General features: G+C 41.5%; 1 protein-coding gene across 1 annotated transcript in view; it reads left to right on the top strand.

Annotated features, from left to right (window-relative positions):
* Positions 1-25,628, top strand: part of ADGRA3 (adhesion G protein-coupled receptor A3) — a 115,010-nt gene that overhangs the window by 49,391 nt on the left and 39,991 nt on the right. The window contains exons 6-11 of the mRNA XM_008140346.3: positions 316-476; positions 3,383-3,596; positions 7,656-7,820; positions 11,188-11,389; positions 12,524-12,679; positions 23,572-23,733. Coding sequence (XP_008138568.3) covers positions 316-476; positions 3,383-3,596; positions 7,656-7,820; positions 11,188-11,389; positions 12,524-12,679; positions 23,572-23,733 — 1,060 coding nt within the window. The remainder of the gene's footprint in view (positions 1-315; positions 477-3,382; positions 3,597-7,655; positions 7,821-11,187; positions 11,390-12,523; positions 12,680-23,571; positions 23,734-25,628) is intronic.

The raw sequence follows: 25,628 nt of genomic DNA on the forward strand, positions 1-25,628 counted from the left end.
TGAATTGGTAAGCCTTTGATAGGCAAAAAGGATGGGGCTTTGGTATTCCAAAACCCTGGGTTTATGGAGCTTATTGCATAGGTGAGGGCTGATGCATAGATTTTGTTCAAGTGGCAATTTGGGTTGAAAGCAGCGTGAGTCCCCAGACCCTCTGCACATCATATATCTGGAGAGGAGACCATATCCAGTGGATGGCGGAGGTCACCGGTGTGCGGTGAAGGTGAACACACCGCCCAGAGCCTAAGCCAACGTAAAACCAAAGTGCTGTTTCCTTTTAGTCACCGTAATCTCTAATCTGTGTTATGGTTGCTACAGAGAATTTCAGACCGAGTATCTTCTGTGTGATTGCAACATCCTGTGGATGCATCGCTGGGTGAAGGAGAGGAACATCACTGTGCGGGACACGCGGTGCGTTTACCCCAAGTCCCTGCAGGCCCAGCCGGTCACGGGCGTGAAGCAGGAGCTGCTGACATGCGGTAAGCGGGGAAGAAAACAGAGAGCAATTACTGTAACTTACCTGCCACCATGTTTTCCTTGACAACCCGTGAAATTCCCTTTACATGTTGATGGAACTGAATGCCACCGTTAATCTTCATGGATTCCATAATATTTCGTTGATGCCAACAATTAAGTCAGATCAGTTGGTATTTAAGGTTCTTAGGCTCTGAACAGCTTTATGAAAACCAATTTCAAAGAGTAGCACAGACCTTCAGCTTTTCTGTCAGTTGACAAATTAGGGATTTGTTGGTAGTAATAAAATCTCAGGATGTAATCACTGTTTGTTGGTGGGGGCGGGAATTGATACAGCCTTTTTAAGTATAGTTTGGCAAAACATATCAGTGTTCTTAAGTAGTTGATACATTTTCATCCAGTAATTCTGTGTGTAAAGGTTTATTCCTAAGAAATGTGTGTTAAATGAAAAAACAAAAACACATCAAACAAAAAACAGTCCTTGAGATGATAGGAGGAGATTTCGACTTAGTCTTTGTGTTTGGAAACAAACAATCCTATCATTTTTTTTTTTTCATTTTCTCTTTATTATCATTTTTATTGTTGTTTCACAGATGAAATGTGCTCATTGGGAAAACATTAAGATTTAATGAAAATAAATAAGGTATATGTTTGTCAAATCATCATGATGTACACTTCAAATATTTTATAACTTTATTTGTTAATTATACCTCAATAAAGAAAAAAACGAAAAGAATCAAACCCATGCTACATTTTAATCACTCCCAGAGATACGTTGGTGTATTATCTTCTGCACCTTTTTCCTAGGCTTTGACCAAAATAGCATATTTTCATGCTCTTGTAACCTTTTTTAACTTGAAATCATATAAACTTATTTCCTTATCATATAAAACAGATGCATACCACTCCATTATATAAATGTAGCTATAACTTGACAACTTCCTTATTACTGCATATTTAGTTTGTTAATAATTTCTCACTCCATAAACAGTACAAGGATTAATTTCCTTCCATACATTTTTGCATACATGCAATTTTTCTTTTGGGTAGACTACTATAAGTAGAGTTGTGTCAGACAATGGACCAAGTATTTTAAAGGCTTTTAATGAGCCCATGATTTTTGCATACATTTTTTTCATATATAATTAAAATTTCTCCCTTTTGTTTTTCTCAATGAAAGGAAATATATCAGCTCTTAAAATGTGATTATAATATGTGGAATCTTAAAAGATTTTCCCTCCTTTTTCTTTAAATGTTCTAAATTTTCTGCAATGAGTATGCATTACTTTTATAACCAGAAACCAGTGGTTTAATCAAAGGTAATACAGTCTCCAAAAAGTATTTTTAAATTGTATCTATGTCAGCATTTTTTTAATCACCATTTCCCTTCTCCAGATTTAAGTATCATTTTACAATTTGTTCTTTTATTTATTACTAGAGGTCCAGTGCACGGATCGTGTACTGGTGGGGTCCCTCGGCCTGGCCTGCGGTGATCAGGCCGAAACTGGCTCTCTGACATCCCCCAAGTGATCCTGGATTGTGAGAGGGTGGTTCTTGGGTGTTGCACCCCAGAATCAGATTCCCTCCTTTCTGGTTCCAAGTGTGTCATCTGAGGACCGTAGCTGCCAAGTCAACGCAGCTCGGCAGTGTGCATCATAGCTTCATAGCTACTGGCCGTTTGGCAGGTTGCTTAGGCTTCTATATATCTAGATTATTTATTTGGTTACTTATTTATTTAATTACTAGAGGCCCGGTGCACGAAATTCATGCACAGGGTATGTGTGTGTGTGTGTGTGTCCCTCAGCCCAGCCTGCACCCTCTCCAATCTGGGACCCCTTGAGGGATGTCCGACTGCCCGTTTAGGCTCGATACTACTGGAATTGGGCCTAAACAGGCAGTCAGACATCCCTCTCACAATCCAGGACTGCTGGCTCCCAACTGCTCGCCTGCCTGCCTTCCTGATCACCCCCTAACCACTCCCCTGCCAGCCTGATTGATGCCTAACTGTCCTCCCCTGTAGGTATGGTCACCCCTAACTGCCCTCCCCTGAAGGCCTGGTCCCCCACAACTGCCCTCCACTGCAGGCCTGGGTCCCCCCCAACTGCCCTTCCCTGCAGGTCCAGTTGCCCCCAACTTCCCTCCTCTGCAGGCCTGGTCACCCCTAACTGCCCTCCCCTGCTGGCCTGATCACCTCCCACAACTGCCCTCCCTTGCAGGCCTGGTCCCTCCCAACTGCCCTCCTCTGCTGGCTATCTTGTGGCGGTCATCTTGTGTCCACATGGGGGCAGCCATCTTTGATCACATGGGGGCAGCCGTCTTATGTGTTGGAGTGATGGTCAGTTTGCATATTACTCTTTAATTAGATAGGCTTTTTGTTAATGCTCACCCGAGGGTATTTTTCCATTAATTTTTAGAGAGAGTGAAAGGGAGGGGGAGAGACAGAGAAAAACATTGATGTGAGAGAGACACATTGCCTCCTACAAACACCCTGACCAGGGTCAAGGAGTACACTGCAACCTAGGTACGTGTCCTTGAATAGACTGGAACCCAGGACCCTTCATTCTGAGGGCCAACACTCTATCCACTGAGCCAACCCGGCTAGGGCTGCAATTTGTTCTTTTAAAACTGCTTCTCTGGTCATCTCGTAGTCATGTGATGCCACCAAAAAGGAACCACTCTAAATGTCAGAACTGATTACAAAATGGTTTCATTTTAATTTTGCCAAATTTGTTTTCATCTGGGACCCACTTATCTCAGGAGCAGCCTTGTTTGTGCTAGTATTAAAGTGTCATTATTGAGGAATGTTTGGTTTTCCATTCTTAAAGTTTTAATTAGAATTTCCATACCTTTCCATTCTGGAGCCTGCATATAGTATTGTGTTTGTTTACTGAGTTTGTTTTACTATCTCTAGATCCTCCCCTTGAATTACCCTCTTTCTACATGACTCCATCTCACCGTCAAGTCGTGTTTGAAGGGGACAGCCTTCCCTTCCAGTGTATGGCTTCGTATATTGACCAGGACATGCAAGTGTTATGGTATCAGGATGGGCGGATCGTTGAAACTGATGAATCGCAAGGTATCTTTGTTGAGAAGAACATGATTCACAACTGCTCGTTGATTGCAAGGTAAACTTTTTTAAAGTCAGAAACTGTTTCTGTGAATTTGATTTATTGTTTGAGAATTGTAATGTTTAGTTGGAGTTTGAACCAATATTTTGTCTTCGTGCATTTAAAAATGCAGACATCTGGTTTCCTGATTGTTACTCATCTTGTAAAATTAAATAGCTGTCTTTCCATCCAGTTTCATTTTTTGGGGGGGTGGGGTGTGAGGAGGGTATAAGATAAAAGAGATACACTGATGAAAAATTAGAGACATTTTGTTTAAAGTTTTAGGAGGAATGCTGTAAACTTTTAAATGTCAAACTTAATTTCTACCCAATTCCCGCTGTTAAGCTTAGAGTTTCACGTTTAGGAATCACCTAATTTTCACTGTTTTATGACGCTACATTTTAAGATACTTCCTTTCTCTACCCCACTGGTATAAAAGAATATATCACCTGTCTTATTAACCCCATGGCTGGTGTGAGCACCAAAATACTTAATTCAAATGAGCTTTTTAAAGTGTAAAAAGCAGAGTAAACATATATATGATATTATTGCTCACCATATATTTTACTTTAGTAAAATCTTTATCTGTAGACATTGGATTTTCTTTCTCTCTGACTCCTTCTTTCCTTCCTTCCAATTTCTTAGTAGGAATTTTAGAATTCTGCTTGAATTTTAAAGAGTAGATCTGCAGTTTCCAAACTCTGCTGGGTCACCCGAGGGTAGTATTACAACAGACTCACAGAAGTGACATGAAAACATTATATCAGAAACTGAAGGTTCTCTTAGTTGAAATTAATGCCTTGGAATTGTGGGGTAGACTATTGTATTTTATAATTTGGTTCTCCACTGAGATTTCCTATCTGATTATTAGAAGCATATTTTCATTTATGTCTTTTAATGTATTTCTAGCAGATGCTTTTAAATCCTTGCCAGGCAGTTCTAACATCTGGGTCATCTTGGGATCATCACTGACTCCTTTTCTTTTGACTATGGCTTATATTTTTCTATTTAAAAATATATATTATTTATATATATTATTTATATATCTAGTAATGTTGGATTATTTCCTGGACATTGCGAATGATTCACTATAGAGAAGTCAGTCACATATAACCTCTGGGCTAAGTCTGGCCTGCTGGGCCTGTGATCTAAGAATAATTTTAAATGGTTATAGTTTCAATTGTTACATAAGTACATATATAATATCCTCACTTTTGATTCTTGGCCTTTGAAGAAAAAGTTTGACCCCTGACTCTGAATTTTGTTCTGTTCACGTGAAGGGAGCTGATTTTTTGTTTCCTCAAGCAGTTAGCTTGGCTGAATTCAAACTCCTTTCTGTGCTAGGCAGCAGCTGATATCTGCGTGCATCGGCCCTATCTGTGTGTAGGTGAGGGGTCAGTTAGAGATCTGGGTAGATTTTATATGCAGACATTTGGGCTTATAGCCAGGCTCCTTTCTACCTTCGTCCTGTGATTTTTCAACACGTCAGATTGTGATTTTTCTATTTGAGGAGGGCATGTCCTTGGACAGAAGCCATGAAAAACAATTTTATGATTACTCCCTAGGGCCAATCCCTTCTTCCTAGTGTGGGCTCCTCTCCGGTTTCCGCTTGCTTTGTATCAGTCAGTGTATTCAGAGAGTTGTCATTTTGTTGTTTGTCGAGAGCTTGTAACTAAACTTCAGGGAGGGTGGTCTGATGGGAGCTGTCTTCCGCAGAAGCAGAGTTCCTTTGTTAGAAGCAGTACGTTAGTCCCAGTGAGAAGACTGGCTGTCACGTTGTTTTTACTGTGCTGATAATTTCATACGTGTATACATATGTTCAAAGGCATCAGTTGTGCATTTTAAGCAGTGATTATATGAATGGACCAAAATTGGCATATGATACAACAGTAGAGTTTTAAAAATACAGGGGCCCCTTTTCTAAAGAAAAGAACTTGGATAAATGTGGAACCCTTAATTTTGATGACTGTAAAGTAACTAGATTCATATGACCAATTTATTTTTACAAATCATACCTTAATTGAAATTCTTTCTGGAAGTACAGAAATATGCTAAGGATAGCAGCCTTGCCTAGTATTTTTGTTGGCAGGGACACTTGACTAAAAAGTAAAAGTCTTTCATATGAAGACTGAGAACTCTTTACCCAGGGTTAGCTCAGAAGAATAGGAGTTGTAGGAAAAGGAAATAGGGTTATTGAATTGGTCCCTGAGACACCTGTTCATTCTTCATTGGTCTCCTCATGTTATTGATCCTTGATTGGTAAGACTGAGAATTTCTAGTTTTCCTCAAAGATGAAATTGAAGCTGCCTTTTTTTTTTTTTTTTTTTCTTTTCTTTTCTTACATTCCAAGTGTGCTACCTTGAGGATGCCTGAAAATTTTATTCTGGTAATTGGTTTTAGACATTGAAGTTACGGCTAAAAGTTATCTTAAGAAGTACTTACAAAATATATTAGGACCATAGCTCCCAGCAGGGGTGTAAGGTACCCAGGACACCATATGAGTTTACAGGGGTGCCAGAGGTAGGTTTCTGAGGAAGAATAGCGATACTCGACATTTGTCAGACACTGCACAGTTACAAGCTCTAGGCAGTTAAGGTGTCACCATTAAGTCATGCTGAGTTCCTTTTGCTAGTGTCACACTTTGGGATGTAGGGTTTTTGTCGATTACTTTGCTACAAAGCAAGTACCAAGTGAAAAATCACTGTGGAACAACAAACAAGTATATCATTCTCCGACCTGTATCTGATGTTTGATTAATTGTATAATGCCCAACAGGTACACACAGGCCATTAGATATAGTTGTTATTTAAGAATGAAATGTTTCTTCCAAATTGATGTGAAGTATTTTTTCAAGTGGCTACTACATTGTTAGGACCTAGATGCACAGCTTGGAGATTTAACTTGGCAATGGGAACCTGCGTCATGAGAAAGTTATCTAGTCGGTGAAAGGGCTGTGAACCAAGAAGGTTTGGGAACCTTTTGGATCCCAGAATGATTTTCATTGCCCATTTTTTTATACACTTCTTCCTAGTTCAGTAGAGTCACATGAATAGAAAGTTTGAGAAACTTTCCGGTTACTTCAATTTAATGCCAGACTCATTTGTGTCACTTTATCTGGGAATCTATTAATTACAGTGTATTGATTTATTTACTGACACTAAAGAGGATCAACATTGTCTTTGATTCAGAATAATAGTGCCTCAAAGTCTTCATTAGAACATTTGTTGTTGTGTAGCCATTGATGACTTAGGAGACTGGAAAAATGTGTGTTAAACTCCAAGACATAATTTTGCAAGTTACTTCAATGATACTTTATGTCTAATTACTTATCATTTGTATCTACTTAGAAGCAAAGCCGAATTTGTCCTGTGAGGGTGGGGAGTAAAGGTTAATTAAATGTTCTGACATTTGCTCTTTAATGAATAGGTTTTATATTAGAGAATTGTGACTTCATCTTGCAAATCAAATTTCCTGATAACTGTTGAGATATATAGCCGTTTTGGAAATTAAAGTAGACTTTTATGTGGAAACTCCTTTTGTTAAACCATTAATTAGTGATTTACTACCTCATTTTAGAGACTTAGCAGGTTATTTCTTGTATTACCCGTTTTCCAGAGAATATTTTACCTTAAATGTTTTCTTAATTATATACTTTAAAATACAAATCTTCTTTGTTCATGCTTGAATCTTTCCCTTAGAATCGGTGAGAAGGTAGATGTTGGTTTTGCTTTGGAATGTGCCACGATGTTTCTGCCTTTGCGCTTGCTGTTCCCCCTCCCTGCTGTGCCCTGCTCTCCCTTTCTCTGGAAGAAGTCTCAGGCATTATATACCATTGCACTTTATTCCTGCTTCTGTTCTCACCCTTGCCATCGTATTTAAGTCTCTTAACCTGCTTGTCCTGACTTGCTGCTCAAGTACTTCAATGGAGGGACGTTTTTAAAATTGGTTTTAATCTAATGAGCGCGTGGCCCACAATGTGCGTTCAGGCATATTTGCTAAATGAGTGATAGGAGCCCAGGTTGTTTCCCTGTTTGCCTGACCATATTTTCTCTCTTTTTAAAATCTTTCTTCATGCAGTGCCCTAACCATTTCTAATATTCAGGCTGGATCAACTGGAAATTGGGGCTGTCATGTCCAGACCAAGCGCGGAAACAACACGCGAACTGTGGATATTGTCGTGTTAGAAAGCTCTGCACAGTACTGTCCTCCCGAGAGGGTGGTGAACAACAAAGGTGACTTCAGGTCAGTGGGTGAAGTGGCTTGCCCCATGTCCCTTTTTATCCTCAAAGGCACATGATTTGTCTCCTATTCTCAGTAAGAATGTTGGAGAAATGTATATGTATTCATATATATAAATGGGGAATATATCTATATCTACCTATACCTATACCTATACCTATACCTATCCTATATAATAAAGATGTAATATGCAAATGGTCGTTACGCCGTGAAGCATAACGACTGACCTTGTAATGACCGGATCACGGATCAGCAGGAGGGTGGGGCAGCGAGCTACAAGTGGGCGGTGGAGAGCTACAGGAGGGGGCAGGGAAGCAAGCTATGGGGGGGCTAAGAGAGCTACAGGAGGGCGGGGCAGCGTACAGAGAGCTACAGGAGGGCAGCAGAGAGCTACTGGCTACAAGCGGGCTGTGGAGAGCTACAGGAGAAGGCAGGACAGCAAGCTATTGGGGGGGGTGGGAGGAGGAGGGGGAGGAGCTACAGGAGGGTGGGGCAGCGGGCAGAGAGCTACTGGAGGGCAGCAAGGAGCTACTGCAGAGCTACTGGCACATGGATTCGTGCGCAGGGCTACTAGTACCTGTATATATCCTTGTATGTCTACGGACTGCACTTTAGAAGAACAATGATTTAAGAATCATTTATAGAGATAAAAAAACAAAAATACAAACAGCCTGAACTTTTTCTTAAATCTGTTGATTTATGAGTCCTAAAGGTAGAGCCAGAAATGTTCATTTTTAACAGGTGTTTTCATTGAAAAAGTTAAGAACTATTACTATGGTAGAGAAACATTTTGGAAATTCTAAAGTACAGTATTCAAACTAATAGTATCTCCCCCCCTGACCCCCGCCAAACTTGGGAAGGTTTTATATTACTGAGTCACTTTTAACTACTGGTAGTTAAGTGGAACCATAATTAGGAGAAACACATCTAAATTTCCCTCCCCCATTTGGTTCTTCTTGCTTAGCTGCCAGAAGAATGAAATGGGAAGGAAATTGGATTTGTGTTTATTTTTTGTTCCTTTTCTTTTTTTTTTTTTTTTTTTAATTTTTCTTGACCTGAGTATATGGCAATTGGCATTCATGATTGCCAATAGGTACATCTTTGGAAATGAAAGCTATTGGGTGGCCTGAAACTTGGGAGCCATTGGTATTGGACTCAGTTAACATAAGCAGAATGACTGAAAGACTGCAAATTAAATTTCCTGATAACCTTTGTGTTAGTTTTTTTTTTTTAGAAAGTTTAGAATTTGTAAGAGGTAACAACTTTTACCTTAGACTCTCTTAACTTTAAAAAAGTTGCTTGAAAAATCCTTAAATTTGTTATTTACTCAATGTCCTTTATGTTCAGGATTTTAATAATGAGTTTGTAGTTGATATAAATGCAGGGAAGTTTGTTGCTTTTAAAAGCCGTGTGAAGATTGTGAATGCCAGTTTGTATTGTTTGTGATTGGTGCCATTGCTGTCTCGTGGGTGTACAGCCCAATTTTTAAGGATAAGAAAATCCCCTTGGTGTTAGTCTTTCAAGTCCAAGCAACATCTTTAGCTCCGCTAGTTCTTCATTGCTTTTTAAAAAATTATCTTTTTTTTAATTATCCTTGACATGAATATGTGGAAGTCAGCATTTATTATTGCTAGTGGATTAGTCTTTTATATGGATTAACTGTTAATCTAAAATACTTATATTGTGTACCTTAAAGTAAAATAGGTAACATTTGTTAATTTTGTTATATCCAAAATATTTCATTAAATAATTACAATATATTTCTGTTTATGGTGGATTTTCTATTTTTACTTACAGTGTTTGAGTGTTTTATATTTTTAAAAATAGAAGAGGAATCTAATCATTCAGCTGATTAATGAATTACTCATCTTTTGACATGCCTTACGGTATTATGCACTTAAACTTCCACTGCATTCGTAAGACTTTAGTTTAGTGTTGCTTGATCTATTTATGCAAATTTTGGTGATGAATTATATTTTGTTGTGACGGGTATAATTTAGCAGTTCCTGTGTTGCCCGTCAGCTCTAACTTTTATTAATTGTGTTCAATTTCATTGCCAGTTTTAGAGAAATGGAGCTCAGATAACAAAGATTCTCCCCGCCCAGGTCATGAGGACCTAGTCACTTGCATAGGGAGGGGCTTCTCCCAGACCAATTCGGTTTCATACTGTGTTGGGGGCCTTCAAGACCCCTCACCCCAAGTGCAGACGTTTGCTAGCAGGACTGCAGGACTCAGCGTGTCGTTGCAGTGACAGCTCAGGTGTATCGTGGTGATGTAGGAAGGTACACAGCTGTGTCACAAAGAGACCCACGTGCAGGCTCCTCCATGCTCTCTCCGTCCCATGGGGCTCACGCCGAGCCTTCCCCTTCTCCAGCCATGAAAAGGCAACAACCTCTACCAGTGTTTCCGCCCGGGGAGGCCCATTGGAGGCTCAGCACCCAGAGTTCTCACTGCCGGTCATGTAGGCACAGAAAGTTTCAGACTCCCAGGAAGAAAGCAGGTGTTCCGCCTAACCTATCCGCTCGTGCCGGCAGTCTGGCCACAGTGAGCCGCCCTCACCAGCTAACGGTTCCCGGGCACTCTCCCGGTTCCAAATTCCTAGATGCCACTGAGGCGGGGGTCAGTGTGGCAAGCAGGCCTTATTAGGGGCGGCAGTCCTGGCCCTGCCATGGGAACTCTGTTCTGAGCATATACTAGCTCTGCTTCTGCAAAAGGCCGCATTCTCATTATCCTGGAGAAGATTCTGACCTCATATACCTCATGGTGATATCAGCCCACAGTATCTGAACAGTAATTAAAAACAAAAGCAAAACCCTTTGTTGCACCATTTTTCTTTTTTTGCTAAACAAGATACAATTTCCCTGTGTTTATAGCAACATTTAGAATATCTTATGAAAATATCCTATTCTGTTACGCTATTAAAATATACTTGGCTATTAGCTTTAAACTGTTTAGGCCATGTTTACCTTTAAAAAAATAATTTGGGTCTTTATTCTTTTTAAAAAATAAATATTTTTATTGATTTCAGAGGGGAAGGGCGAGAGAGAGAGAGAGAGAGAGAGATAGAAACATCAATGATGAGAGAGAATTATTGATCGGCTGCCTCCTGCACGCCCCTCCCTGGGGATCGAGCCCGCAATCCGGGCATGTGCTCTGGCCAGGAATTGGACTGTGACCTCCTGGTTCATAGGTTGACACTCAGTCACTGAGCCACACTGGCTGGACTGGATCTTTAATCTTAAAGGAGTTTTGTTTGTTTCTTCTTCTTGATTTTTTTTCCCTGTGACTGTATGTGGCATGTTCTCATCCTGGGTTTTCCTCCTCTGTGGCTGTGTGGGTTTCTTACACTGTTTTGCCCTCATGTGCCCAGGTGGCCCAGGACGTTGGCGGGCATCACTGCCTACCTGCAGTGCACGCGGAATACCCATGGCAGTGGGATCTATCCGGGGAACCCGCAGGATGAGAGGAAGGCTTGGCGCAGATGTGACCGAGGTGGCTTTTGGGCAGATGACGATTATTCTCGCTGCCAGTATGCAAATGATGTCACTAGAGTCCTTTATATGTTTAACCAGGTAACGAGAAAGCCTTCAGTTTGCTGAGGTTGCTGATGAAGCATGGTGTTCAAACCATTCACATAAGATCTCTTTTTTTACGTGTGAATAAATCATATGGGCTTGGTGATAATACTTCAGTTGACTGATCTGTTTTTTGGAATAAGGTCTCGTCTTCCCAACCAGTGATCAAGGCCCTCTGTGGCGTCACTCTTTCTTTCCTGTTACTACCTGACATGGTGCTTTTGTTTGGATGCCTTTATCATCTCTGTCCACCAGACAGAATCCCAACCATCCTTCACATCCACCTGGGTGGCCAACTCTTGGGTTCCTTTCTGTAGCCCCTTTGTCACAAGTGACCCCTTGTCACCCCTGTACCACTCAGGTGCCTTTTCCTGTCTTTACTTCTATGCACCTTTCTTTTTTATCCTCTCCTGAGAATATGTTTTTATTGATTAGAGAGAGAGAGGAAGGGGGGGGGGTGAATCAATGCTATAGAGAAACTTAGATTGGTTGCCTCCCGTGTGCTCCCCAACTGGGGATTGAACCTGCAACCCTTTGGTGTGCTGGACGATGCTCCAACCAACTGAGCCACCCAACCAGGGTTCTATGTGTCTTTTTAAACCAAACCAGATTATCAGCAGCTGGAAGATAATTTCTGTTACACATGTTCTTATGATCCTTAGCACTGGGTATACCCTTTTTGCAATGGTTGGTGCTGAGTCATGTTTAAGTCAATAAATAAATAAATAAGTGTAAAAGGTCACTGGCAGTGAGTGCATGGAGATACCGACAAGTAAGTCAGTGGTTCATTCTCCCGTGCGGGGCGGCATTGGTCCTCCCAGCTGGAACTCTCAGGAAAGCGTTCACTAAGCAATTGGGGTTTGGATAAGCAGAGACCAAGAGATGGTGCAGCATGTTTACCTGGTGGAGTTTTATGCATTGTTATATTTCATTCCAAGTTTTCAAAACATTGCACTCAGGTTCGTTTCCACTAAAATTTCACTTTCTAAAGTTTGAAGAAGCATGTGAAGGAGGTCATGGTGAACAAATGATGTAATGTGACTGCCTTGCAATGTCATGAAATGCAAAGAAAAATGGCCAAAATGTTGTTCATCCATTTGCTGAGTGCCGCTTCTTACCTTTTCGATGTAGATGCCTCTCAATATCACCAACGCCGTGGCCACAGCCAGGCAGTTACTGGCTTACACCGTGGAAGCAGCCAACTTCTCTGACAAGATGGATGTTATATTTGTGGCCGAAATGATAGAAAAATTTGGAAGATTTACCAAAGAGGAAAAATCGAAAGAGGTATTTTTCTAGTTCCAAGTTGTTAGCAAATCGACAAGTGGTCACGTGATAGACTTGAATCTTTATTTTTAACACCTGTTTAGGTTGGCTGTATTTGAACTAAATAAATACACTTTCCGTGTCGAAAATTGTCATTGAGAAACTTAAGCTCTGTTAGTGACCTTTCATTGGGGGAACTGGAGGTGAACGGTCAGTTCTTGGAAGCGAAGGGACGTGATAGAGCGTAGCCTTCCTGTGAGAAGGAACCTTTGCTCTACATGCTATCCTTTAGGGTTAGCCAGGGCTGCCGGTGGCTGGCTTTCCAGATTTTTCTTCTCCACACAGTCCTCTGTTCATTCTTCTGCATAAGGTGTAGTCACCCAGATTGTGTGTTAAGTTGCTTAATTCCTTTGGTAATGTCCTGGAGAAATGCAAGATTGTCCTAGGGACTTGCTTGACATTTCACATTATTGAAATAGGGAAGTTATGAAAATTTCGTGGCTTTGAAAATGAGTGCATTTTAACGGGACCATATTAAAACTATGATATGCTTGTCCACATGATATCCTGTAGGGGAAAACATTGACTACAGCAGTTTTCAGAATGAATGAGCAGCAAATCATGCTTTGAATGAATTTGAAGATGCAGATTTAAGTTTCCAGCTACACGGGAACTTTATATAGACTGAGACTGTTTCATTTTTTAAAATTAAGTTTTTTATTGATTTTAGAGAGAGAGGGAGGGAGAGGGAGAGAAAGATAGAAACACCCCCTGACCGGGAATAGAACCATGACCTCCTGGTTCATGGGTTGGGACTCATCCAACTGAGCCACACTGGCCGGGCATATATACAGTTTCTTTTTTGATGGAATCGTGAATTTTAGAAGTAGAATAAACCTGGATCAAGTCATAAACTGAAGCCCAAAGAAAATGAAATCATTTAGCCAAGGTTATCCAGCTGGGGTAGGGCAGGGCTGGAAACAGGAGCCAGAGCCTTGCTGTCTAATCCAGAAGTTTCCTGCAGGTTCACATTTACTTTCTAGCGCAATGTTGCCCTGTCCTTTCTATTCCAGAAGTACTCAGCATACAGTGGTAGGGAAAATACTGTGCTAAACAAAGTCTATATGTGGGTCTCTCAGATTCATATATATTGAAAGAAAAAAATAAGCCTTGTTTTCCTAAATCATTTAAGCAAGGACAATTTTTGGTAGAATATCTATTAATATCTTGCATTTTGGAGATAAGTTTTGAAAGTGCAGCCCCAGTACATCGGGCACTCTACTGGATAGGATGTAGCTATTAAAGGAAGGAAAATAGCTCAGCCAGCATGGCTCAGTGGTTGAGCATCTACCTATGAACCAGGAGGTCCAGGTTTGATTCCTGGTCAGGGCACATGCCTGGGTTTCGGGCTCGATCCCCAGTAGCAGGCATGCAGGAGGTAGCCAATCAATGATTCTCTCATCATTGATGTTTGTATCTCTCTCCTCCCTTTCTCTCTGAAATCAATAAATCCTAAAAAAGGGGGAAGGAACATAGATATGTGTGTGTAAATGGGACTCGGGTAAATGTTTCGGTGTTGTTATCTGAACTTCAGACCACAGTTGTGTAGTGAGCTGTCCTGCATTTGGATTGTGTCTCTGGGCCACAGCCTGCTCCCTGTGTAAGTTTTCTCAGCCCTGGGAGAAGCTATCTGGATCTGGCTCTGTGGTAATAATACTGCTCTCCATTCTTGATTATAATCACAGTTTAGCTGCCCACATGATTACAAGCTATTCATGGAAGTGGGATGTTTCCAGTCACTGAAGTGATTGGAATGACATTTGGAATGTGGACATTGAAAAGATTTGCCATCATATATATGTATTCCCATGCCTCCCTGTTTTGATGTCGGGGACCTTTGCTCACCTCCCCGCTCCTGAAGAGCAATGCGGTGCCCAGAGGTGTGCGTTTCACCATGTTTGCCCGTGTGTGGTGTGACTGGTCTGCCGCTTTGGAATGTGCGTAGGGGAAAGTGTCCTGTTGATGACAGAAAGTGAACTTGGTTTCATGAGTTATTCATTAATCGTGGGCCCTTTATTTTTAAAGTGGGGATGACACTTGCCCTGCTTAACTTCAAAATGTGTGCACTAACAAGTGAGAAAATATAGGTGAAACTGTTTTGTGCAGTAGTTGCAAAGCTAGGATGTGATTTTGAAGGTTTCAGAAATTTAACATTCTTATGATCTCAGAAGATAAGAATGAGGTCTTTTAAAAAAAAAAAAATCATCAGAATGCTTTACTGACTTTAAAACCTTGGTTTGAAGGGCCCTAACCGGTTTGGCTCAGTGGATAGAGTGTCAGCCTGAAGGCCGAAGAGTCTCAGATTCGATTCCGGTCAAGGGCATGTACCTTGGTTGTGGGCACATCCCCAAGAGGGGGTGTGCAGGAGGCAGCTGATCGATGTCTCTCTCTCATCAATGTTTCTAACTCTCTATCCCTCTCCCTTCCTATCTGTAAAAAATCAATAAAATATGTTTAAAAAACAACAACAACAAAAAACACCTCGGTTTGATGTATATTCCTGTCACTTTCACCGGTTGACCTCGGAGGTAAAGATTGAATTATCTTTGAAACCAAATGATGTAAATAGGAGAAACAGGAAAAATATTCAGGATTGAATAACTGAGGTATAAAGTTACTATTACTCACGATGCATTGACAGACATCCTACCTGATTCTTTGGAAAGTTATACTGAAGGCTGTAGCTTTCACTGTTTATTAGTCTAGTAAAATGAAATTATGAGGGTTAAGGGAAGCATCATTTTAAGTTAATTACGAAAGCATAAAATTATGCTAAGGTATCCTAAAATGCATATGGCTTAATTGGACAAATAATTAAATTGATTTTTGTTTTATGTCCAAAAAGTTGCTCTGCTCTGGATAATTTCACAGCTGAAATATTGTGAGGCAGTTGCCTTTGTAACCTGGGATTGGATCTGGCCGACCCAAGCCGGTGCTCTGTGGTGAGGGCAGATACTAAACGCTACCCAACGGCCAGGTCCAAGTGGTGTGCTCAGTGAGGTCTCTTAAAAACAGCTGAAGGCTGCCTGTCAGGCAGATTAAGCACCTGTTCCATATTTAGGAGCGGGATGAAAACATCGCGTGTCCCTTTCCGAGGATGAGAAGGTGGGAGAGATCTGTTTGTGTGGCGGTCTCCTTCCTGCGCTCTAGTTCCAAAGGGGAAGTGAGGCAGCTCTGAGCGCTAGTTTACTACGCAGCTCGCTGGGCACGTTTTTTTTATGCACAGGTTTAAAAAATGTAAAGTCTTTCACTTATTCACTTTAAAACATAGTCACTTCTGTATCGGCTGCTACTCTTTTCTTTTTACTATTTCCAAGTTTTTGGTTTTCCTTCTTGATCTTGCTTGTCAGACGTTTCTGTATTGTTCAGCTTTGCAGAGACCCAGCTGCTGGCTTTGTGGTCCTTTTCAGAGCACTGTCTCTCAAACTTGACCCTGCCTCTGTGTCACCTGGGGGCGTTTGCCAAGCAAAGTTTGCATTTCTAGTTAAGTTCCAGGCGATGCTGGACAGCATGTCTCTGAGAAAGGCACAGGCTTTTGCAACCACTATTACAGGCGTCCTCAAACTACGGCCCGCGGGCCACATGCGGGTGTTTTTGCCATTTTGTTTTTTTTACTTCAAAATAAGATATGTGCAGTGTGCATAGGAATTTGTTCATAGTTTTTTTTAAACTATAGTCCGGCCCTCCAACGGTCTGAGGGACAGTGAACTGGCCCCCTGTTTAAAAAGTTTGAGGACCGCTGCACTATTATGTGTTCATATTCTCTACTTACTTGTTTAACGTTTTTCCCTTTGGGTCTAACCTTTTGAAAAGTTTTTAGAAACTTTCTGTTGGGACATTCTAAAAGTATAGGACAGTGATGGGCAACCTTTTGAGTTTGGTGTGTCAAACTTCGCCAAAAAACTGAGCATAACTCAGGTAGTGTGTCACTTTGAGGAAAAAACATTATTTCGCAAATGTTTCATCCTCAGGAGCAGCAAATGTTTCATCCTCGGCATGCGGCCGTCTCAGAATTGAACCTGGAACCTTTCAGTGCTGACACGCGTGTCATAGGTTCGCCATCACTGTTATAGGAGAATGTTTTTATTAATACCTACGTTATATCTTTCACCTTCAACAATTTTCAGTATTTACCAGATGTATTCCTTTCATCCATTCATTTCCTTTGCCCTCCATCCCTCTCTCCTTTTTCCTCTTCCTCCCTGTTTGTTCATTCATCTCCTTCCTTCCTTTCTTTCTCTCTCCCCCCTTCTCTTTCTTTCTCAATGCTGCATCACTTAATAGTGAACTCTGGTTGTCGTATTTTATCCATAATTTTTCCACAATACAAGGAATTTTAAAATAGAACCATATTATTATGTCACCAAAATGAATTCTAAGTCCTTAATATCATGAAATATCTAGACCATGTTCAGTTTTCCTTAATTGTGTTTTTTATTAATTGATTTGAGAGAGAGAGACAGACATTGATTTGTTGTTCCACTTATTTATGCATTCATTGGTTGCTTCTTGTATGTGCCCTGAACGGGTATCAAACCCACAACCTTGGAGTATCCATCTGGATGATGCTCTAACCAACTGAGCTACCCAGCCAGGACTGATTATGGTTTTTGAAAAATGTAGACCTTATGTCTGGTTACCTTATGGAATTCATCCATATAATTTTGCAGTTGGTATGTGGGATTTCTTTTTTTTTTTAGACAGACAGTTATGTCACCAGCAAATAACAATTAGTTTTTCTGTTCCTGTATTAAATATCTTTTTGCTTTTTTCCGGTTATACATTGGTGAGGACCTCAGAACAATGTTGATTAGTGTTGGTGATACAGGATATTAATGATAATGGTCTAATTTATCATTATTAATAAGTGTGATATGTTTGCTTCTGCCAAGTGCCTGGGGACAATACCAGGGTAATCGGTTGCTTTGAAATTAGTTCTCAGCTAGAGGTTTTTCTGACCTCGGAAGTTCTATGAAATCTGACCTCAGACCTGTGAGAAGGTCAACTTGTGTTGATTAGGTGTGAGGAAGGACAACTTACTCCTTCTACCTTGAATCCAGATCAAGTTTCACGTTCCTTGCCGTCCTTCTTCTGTGAGGCTGATAATCGTGCTGGTGTGCCCTGACCCTGGAGGTGTCCTCTTTGGTTATCAGCTTCATCACTGGTCTGGTCCTGCAAGGTCTGTGTGGGTGGGTCCTCGGCCCCTTGTGGATGTCAAGGCATCGTCCAGGCACAGTCCCTGGGGGCAGAGTTCACCCGCAGAGCTCCCAGTCCCGCTGTTTTGTTCTTGGCCTCTGGAGGAGTCTTTGTTTTCTGCCTGGTCAGTGGTAAGTAGAAAGAGACAACTCTTTTCTCTTCAGCGATTTTCTCTCTCAGCAGGAGAATTGTCCAGAGTACTCAGCTCTCTGTTCTTCCAGAAAGACATTTTTGTAATCAGAAAACACAGAATCTGCTTCCACTGGGAGAATTGGAGGAACCTTAGAAGTTAAGCTTTTCCATGTGTGGTTAAGGTGTCCATTGCATCCTGCGTCTCCGGACGAGTGTACCTCCCAAGTTCCTAGAATCTGTCATAAAAGCAACTTCGTCTACCTGGACCAAATATTCACCTTTCTGTTGGTAACTGAAAGGATACCTTTATCACCTTGACTAGAAACATAGCAAGAATCACCTTTCCCCCAGTCACAGCAGCTCTGCCCTCGATGCATATTTTTAACTTGTCTCTGTCTCTTTTTCTTCTCTTAAGTCTGCATTTCCCACTCTTTATTTATGTGCTCTTATGTAAAAATAATTATTTTTAAAATTTTGCTGGGCTACCTCAAATCCTTTCTGAAAGGTAATGAAGACTAAATGCAGCATTATTCTCAGTATCTTTCCCCTCTTCCTTTCTCACTTCTTTCTCCGGTTCCATCATCATCATCATCACCATCAGCACCTCTATATCACAGTAGAACCAGAGGTTTAATATTTGCCATAGGTCCTGGTGGTTATCTCAATGAGACCTCCTGTTGAATACTGACAGTTGAACTAAGCCAGAAGCCAGTAGTGGGATCCCAAGACACGCAGGTCACTGGAGCTAGTTAAGAGTGACATAAATACGCTTTTACAACTTGACTTCCACTGAAGAGCCATTTCCTCATTAAAATCAATCAGGGTAATGATGTTGTTTAAGTTAGGCGTCATCTCAGTAGTATACTTAATTCATACCTAGGAGGAAATCCTGAAGAATACTTGGACTTTAAGAACAACATCAGCTGCTGTTATTTTTATTTAGTCCAGTTTGGACTGCTTGTCAGTTCCCATAGTTCTCATTTCCATCTTAGCTGTCCCCAAACAACTGCCTCACTTGCTGCCTCATCCACGCTGTGCCTGTAACTCTTGCTTTTCTGGTGATTAGAATCAACAAGAGTGCCCCCTGCTGCTTTCGGCTTGAAAAAGAAAAAGTGTGGAGAGAAGTCCAGAGGGATCTAGATTCCTTGGCTTTTCTAAAGAAAAACAAAAAAGGCATGAATTGTTTATTAAAGATATTTACCGTTTGTTATATTTTTTCTCTTAATTTACTATAGAATGAGATGTTCTAAGCACTTTTCATAGGATTTCCAACCTCATTTTACAAATGAGCAAACTGAGTCTTGGAGAGGCTAATAATTTGCTCGTGGACATCTAACTTGAGACAGAATTGAAATCTTAACCCAGGAGAATTTAACTCCCAGACACATAAATATCCTGCCTTCAGTGTTCTATTACTTTCCTACTACCTTGAAATGAAATATCATTAGGTTTAGTTTTGTAGTTATCTTCCGTGTTTCCTATGCTACCACATCAAATTCATGAAATTTACTAATGATTTTGGTCTCATTCGGATCAGAGTTCCAAACATACATACAGGAGTGGGCGAAAATAGGTCCACAGCTGCGAGTACACGAAACACAGAGTTTACTCGGCTGTTGTAATCATCATAACCTGCATGTCTTTTTCCCTATGAACAACTGTGAGCCTACTTTTGCTCAGCCCTTGTATCGAGAAGAACAAGAACTATTCTGTCTCTTAAAACAGATGACATTTAACATTTCATTGTTATTAATGTGGCATTTTCATCCTTTGGCCTTTATCTGTGATGGAGCGCGTTCACGCGCATTTCCATCTGATCCCGGCCGCTGAGTGTGACAGGTGGAGGAGCAGGTGCGGGAGGCCTTCTGACCCTTCTGTGGCTGCGGTGGCCTTCAGGGAATGAGGTCAAGGGGAAGTACAATGCTTCCTCATGCCGGCTGCAGGTTTGAAGCTCTCTGTGTGTCAGATTCCAAGAATGCTTTTTACTCCAGGGTAATGCTTTATGCACTGCTCTCCCTTGGTGCCCTTTTTGCCGCCATGGAGGAGTCAGAGCTGCTTCCGTAACCCAGCCACACACACCTACGGCATTTTATGATTCCCTGCTCTTGGGAAGATGTGGCATCCTATCCTTTTCCTTAGTTCTTTGCCATTTAGGATACAATAATGAAGAACATAGGTTTTTCTCAACTGAGGCAGTCACTCGAGTTAACTGCATGCATACCTTCTTAGAGATATTTCTTGTCTTAGAATTATTAACACGCTAGAGGCCCGTTGCACTAAGAGATTCATGCAATAGGCCTTCCTTCCCCTGGCTGCCGGCACCAGTTTTCCTCCGGCACCTGGGACCCAGGCCTTCGCTCTGGCTGCCGCCTTCAGTCTTTGCTTCGGGCAGAGCGCAGCTCCTGTAGCTCCCTCTGCCCCCGCCCTCCCCCTCATAGCAGGCATCCAGCCCCGCCCAGCCGCTCTGCACCTGCATGCTTGCTGCTCAGAGGCCCAGAGTGGCTGGGGGGCGGGGCCGCCAGCATCTTTGTCAGGTTAATTTGCATACTTACTCCTGATTGGCTAGTGGGCGTTGTGAAGGTATGGTCAATTTGCATGTTTCTCTTGTAGATTAAATTTCGTTACTGGCGTTATCAAGTGAGCCATAGCAGTGGTTTTTGATCATATAATAATCATAGTTTTTCAGTAGCCAGCAGGCCTCATGTTAGGTCATTTTAAAGTTTGTACATTTAAAACTTTTAAAAAGTATAAAACAATAAGTCTATTTGTCATTGTGAGAATCCGTTAACACTTCCTTAGAGTAGAACCAGTATTTTCCTGTGTGTTTTTCTTTTTAAGTTGTTGCAGCCAGTAGGGATTTCTTTTCTGAGAGCCAGAGAGCCTTTTTTGCCATATCATCTCTTTTACCCTATTTATTTTTGTATGAAATTTTAAAATAACAGCAGGTAAAAATAATAGACAAAAACTTAGCCAAATTATTCCAGCTACTCTGAATGGGAATTATTATAATTGCTGTATAAACAGCTGATCTGCATATTCAGTAATTGACATATGGGAGTCACTACCCTTCATATCTTCAGAAATCAGGGCTTCTGCTAGAATGAAATTCACCCCCCACCTGTTTAGTAGGAATCAGTGCTGGGGAGGCTAGTGGTCCATAAATTGTGCAAACAGGCTCAGGATTCTGCAAAGCCTCAGTATCGGCTCTTCCTCATTCTCTGTCAGTTGATGCTGTTAATTGCTTGGGTTTGGGGAAAATGCCCTTTGAGAATGGGTGAGTCCATTAAAACAGGGTGTTTGAATTAAATTCCATTACTCTTCATCTTATATTACTCTGCTTATTTCCTTCATTGCAGCTGTAATCTAAAGCACTTTTTTTGTTGTTGTTAATCCTCACCAGAGGATATTTTTCCCATTGATTTTTAGAGAGAGTGGAAGGGAGAGTGAGAGACAGAGAGAGAAACATCGATGTGAGAGAGACACATCGATTGATTGACTCCTACACACACCCCGACAGGGGACCAGGGATTGAGCCTGCGTGCAAGGCACATACCCTTGACTGGAATGAAACCTGCAACCCCTCAATCAGAGGGTTGAGACTCTAACCACTGAGCAAAACTGGCTAGGGCCTAGAGCACTTTTAAAAAATGTACTTATTTCATATTTTCTTCACTAGATTATAAGTGTGTTGCTTTCACTGCTCTATCTCCATTGCTCAGGACAGTGTCCGCCTCACCTTGGTCCTTGGTAAATATTTAGTCAGTAGGCAAATGAATATTGTATTGCTATTGGCTTTTATACCAGGAGTTAGACTCCTCGTGAATAAGGCTATAAATATAAGTAGGACATTGAGTTGCCCCTGCCCTTGGGGCGTTTACATTGAAAGTAAAATAAGGACAGACTGTGATACACTCTGTGCAGGGCAGTGCGAGGCCAGTGAAGTGTTTTATTAATTGCATGGGTCCAGGATGAGGAGGAAGAGGCAGTTTTGTTGAACACATGGGTCCCGTTTGCATATGGGCAGACTTAAAAATGCGCTCTTCCTAGCACTTCTTCCAGAGCCTGCCATCTTCAAAGGGAGCCTGTATTGGGATCCAAGTGTTAGAAACAGGAGCGGTACAATTCCAAGGAGAGCTCACACTTTCTGAGTGTTTGCCGTGTGCCGGTCATGGTCTTGGGAGCCTTCTGTGTATTATCGTAACTTCATCTTCACAACATTCAGAACAGACAGGAGTGTTATTGTCCCCCTTATACACATAAAGGAAGGTAACTGGAGGTTAACTGGCCAGCGCAGCTAGGGGTCAGGATTTGAAGTCCTGGTCTTCACTCCTCTACTTACTCTAGTTATTGTATCCCTTGTTCCCGGGTTTGGTGTCTGGTGCATTTTCGCAGGCCTGTCTTTGTGAAGTGGACTCTGGGTGGGATAGACTGAATTTGTCCCAAACCCACCTCAGCCCTCATAATGATGCATCCTGGGAAGAGTGGTGGGTGCAGAAGGGGTTGGAAGGCTCCCCCGGGATCCTCTGCGATGATCAAAAGACATCCGCAAGCAGCCTCGGCTCTCTGGCTCGGCTTCGGGACCTCACACCTTTGATGCTTACGTCTTGATTAGAGAGCCAGCCGGCTTCTGACTCCTCGGATTCCACCCCCGGGAGTGCTTTTGTTGTTCTTTCTGCCATAGATCTCCCTCTCAGGAATAGTTTGCTCAATACCAGCCCCCCCTGGACACCGGTGTGTCTCATTAGCCCTGCACGTCCAATGCATTCTCTGACATGGGGCATGCAAGTCAGCTGTAGTCAGTGGACATTTCACTGGCATTGCCTGACAGATGCTGACATCTGTAAGTTATGAACCGAGTGAATAAAAAGAATCCACTAGCTCCGTTCATAACTCAATAAAGCAAGTAATGCAAAAGTGAGCACTGTCTTCGGATCCGTTTATTTCATGGAATTGGGAAAGGGAAGGATGAGTTCATTCGAGGTAGAGGAAGCTACGTGTGCGAGGACACACTCCATGACCCGGTGTAGGCGGGAACTTCCTGTGGTTGGACATGACTAGGGTTTTGAACGTGACCGGAAACTAAAAAGCTAGGCAGTGGATGTTTCTTCATGATAATACTAAGCTAACACTCACACACACACAAAAAAAACATGTTTCTAAGTGGTTTCCCAGAAAAAGACTTCACATCTTTTTATTTGTGGATCATGTGATGTCTTTTCCTTCCTCTTGATTAATTTGTCTGCCCCCACCCCCCTGCCCCCGCTCAATTTGAATGCCACATGTCAATCTTTTCACCAGGGGTTTGGTGGTCACGTCGTTACCCTGTTTTGACTTACCTATCACCAGCGGTCATAATCGAATGTGCTATTCTTAGCTGGAGAGGTAGTGATGGGAAACAAGGACAGAGCCTGTTGGCTTGTCACTGGGAAATTTAGACTACAGACCCCTCTTGGTTTCTCAGGTGGATTTGGATGATGTAAAACAGCTTGTTAAGAGGTTTCTTTTCTCTCCCGCTTGCCTGCCAGTTAGGCGATGTGATGGTCGACATTGCAAGCAACATCATGCTGGCCGATGAGCGAGTGCTGTGGCTGGCACAGAGGGAGGCGAAAGCCTGCAGCAGGATCGTGCAGTGCCTGCAGCGGATCGCCACGTACCGACTGGCCAACGGAGCTCACGTGTATTCAACAGTAAGCGCAACGTGATTCTAGAATTCCATTCTGAAAAGTCCTATGCTTTACAGAAAATTTCTTATAAGGGGACTTTGTCCACATGTGGTACTTAGAATGGTGCCTTGCCTATGGAGTAGGCATGCACTTAACCATCCCTAAGAGTGAAAGAGACCCTGTGTTGTCCTCTGACTCTACGGTCAGTTCTGTCACCTTCCTGGGTGTGGAAGACAGGTCACTTCTCGTGCCCTCTCTGCGTGGTTCTGAGATGGGAGCGATGCTGGCAGGCCTCCAGAAGGGGGGTGGCGGCTGTAGTATCCACATGGCCTGCATTTGGCAGACCCCTGAGTTCAGTCTCACTTGTGAAGTTCTTAAAATTGTTTATTTTTTCTTTATTTTTTTTTGCTTTTATTTTTTAATTGAATTTATTGGAGTGGCACTGGTTAATGAAATTTTTTAAATTTTTTTAGGTAACTCTGAACCGCTTTCTGTATATTGTATTGTGTGTTCACCACCCCGAGTCAAGTCTCCTTCCATCACCTTGTATCCCCCCTTTACCTTCTTCTATCTCCCCCATCCTCCTTTCCCTCTGCTAATCACCATACTGTTGACTGCCTGTGAGGTTTTGTTTGTTTGTTTGCTAAATCCCATAGCTTTTTCACCCAACCCCCAAATCCTCTCCCCTTTGTCAGCTGTCAGTCTGTTCTCAGTATCAGTGAGTCTGTTTTTGTTTTGTTTGTTAGTTTATTTTTTCATTAGATTCCGTATAGAAGTGAAATCATGTGGTACTTGTGTTTCTTTGACTGGTTTATTTCACTTAGCATAATACCCTCCAGGTCCATCCATGCTGTTGTAAAAAGTAAGATTCTCCTCCTTTTTACAGCTGGGTAGTATTCCATTGTGTAAATGTACCACAGCTTTTTTTTTTTATCTACTCATTACTGATAGATACTTGATCTGCTTCCAAATCTTGGCTATTGTAAATAATGCTGTAATGAACATAGGGGTACATATATTCTTTGAAATTAATGTTTTGGGTTTCTTCAGGTATATTCCCAGAAGTGGAATTGCTGGATCATGACATAGTTGTATTTTTAATTGTTTGAGGTAACTCCATACCGCTTTCCACAGTGGCTGCTCCAATCTGCATTCCCACCAACAATGCATTAGGGTTCCCTTTTCTGCACATCCTTGCCAACACCTGTTTGTTGATTCATTGATGGTAGCCATTCTGACAAGTGTAAGGTGATATCTCATTGTGATTTTAATTTGCATTTCTCTGATAATTAGTGACATTGAGCATCTTTTTGTGTGTCTATTGGCCATCTGTATGTCCTCGTTAGAGAAATGTCTGTTCAGGTCCTTTGCCCGTTTTTAAATTGGATTCTTTAGTTTTTTGGTGTTGAGGTTTAGAAGTTCTTTATAAATTTTGGGTTTAACCAATTGTCAGATATATCGTCAAAAATGTTCTCCCTTACAATGGGTTGTCTTTTTATTTTGTTGATGGTTTCCTTTGTTGTGCAAGAACTTTTTAGTTTGATGTAGTCCTGTTTGTTTATTTTGTTTGTTTGTTTCCCTTGCCTGAAGAGATATATCAGAAAAATACTGCTACAAAGGAGTGTTTGAGATTTTACTGCCTATATTTTCTTTTAGGATTTTTATGGTTTTGAGTCTAACATTTAATCCATTTTGAGTTTATTCATTTTTATGGTTAAATAAGATGGTCTAATTTCATTTTTTTTGCATGTATCTATCCAATTTCCAAACACAATTTATTGAGTAGACTATTTTTACACCATTGTATGTTCTTGACTCCTTTTTCATATATCACTGAGCATGAAGTATGGGTTTATTTCTGTACTCTGTTCTGTTCCATTAATCTATATGTCTGTTTTTATGTCAGTACCATGCTGTTT

The sequence above is a fragment of the Eptesicus fuscus genome, chromosome 2 (genome assembly GCF_027574615.1).
Source record: "Eptesicus fuscus isolate TK198812 chromosome 2, DD_ASM_mEF_20220401, whole genome shotgun sequence".
Classification (NCBI taxonomy): domain Eukaryota; kingdom Metazoa; phylum Chordata; class Mammalia; order Chiroptera; family Vespertilionidae; genus Eptesicus; species Eptesicus fuscus.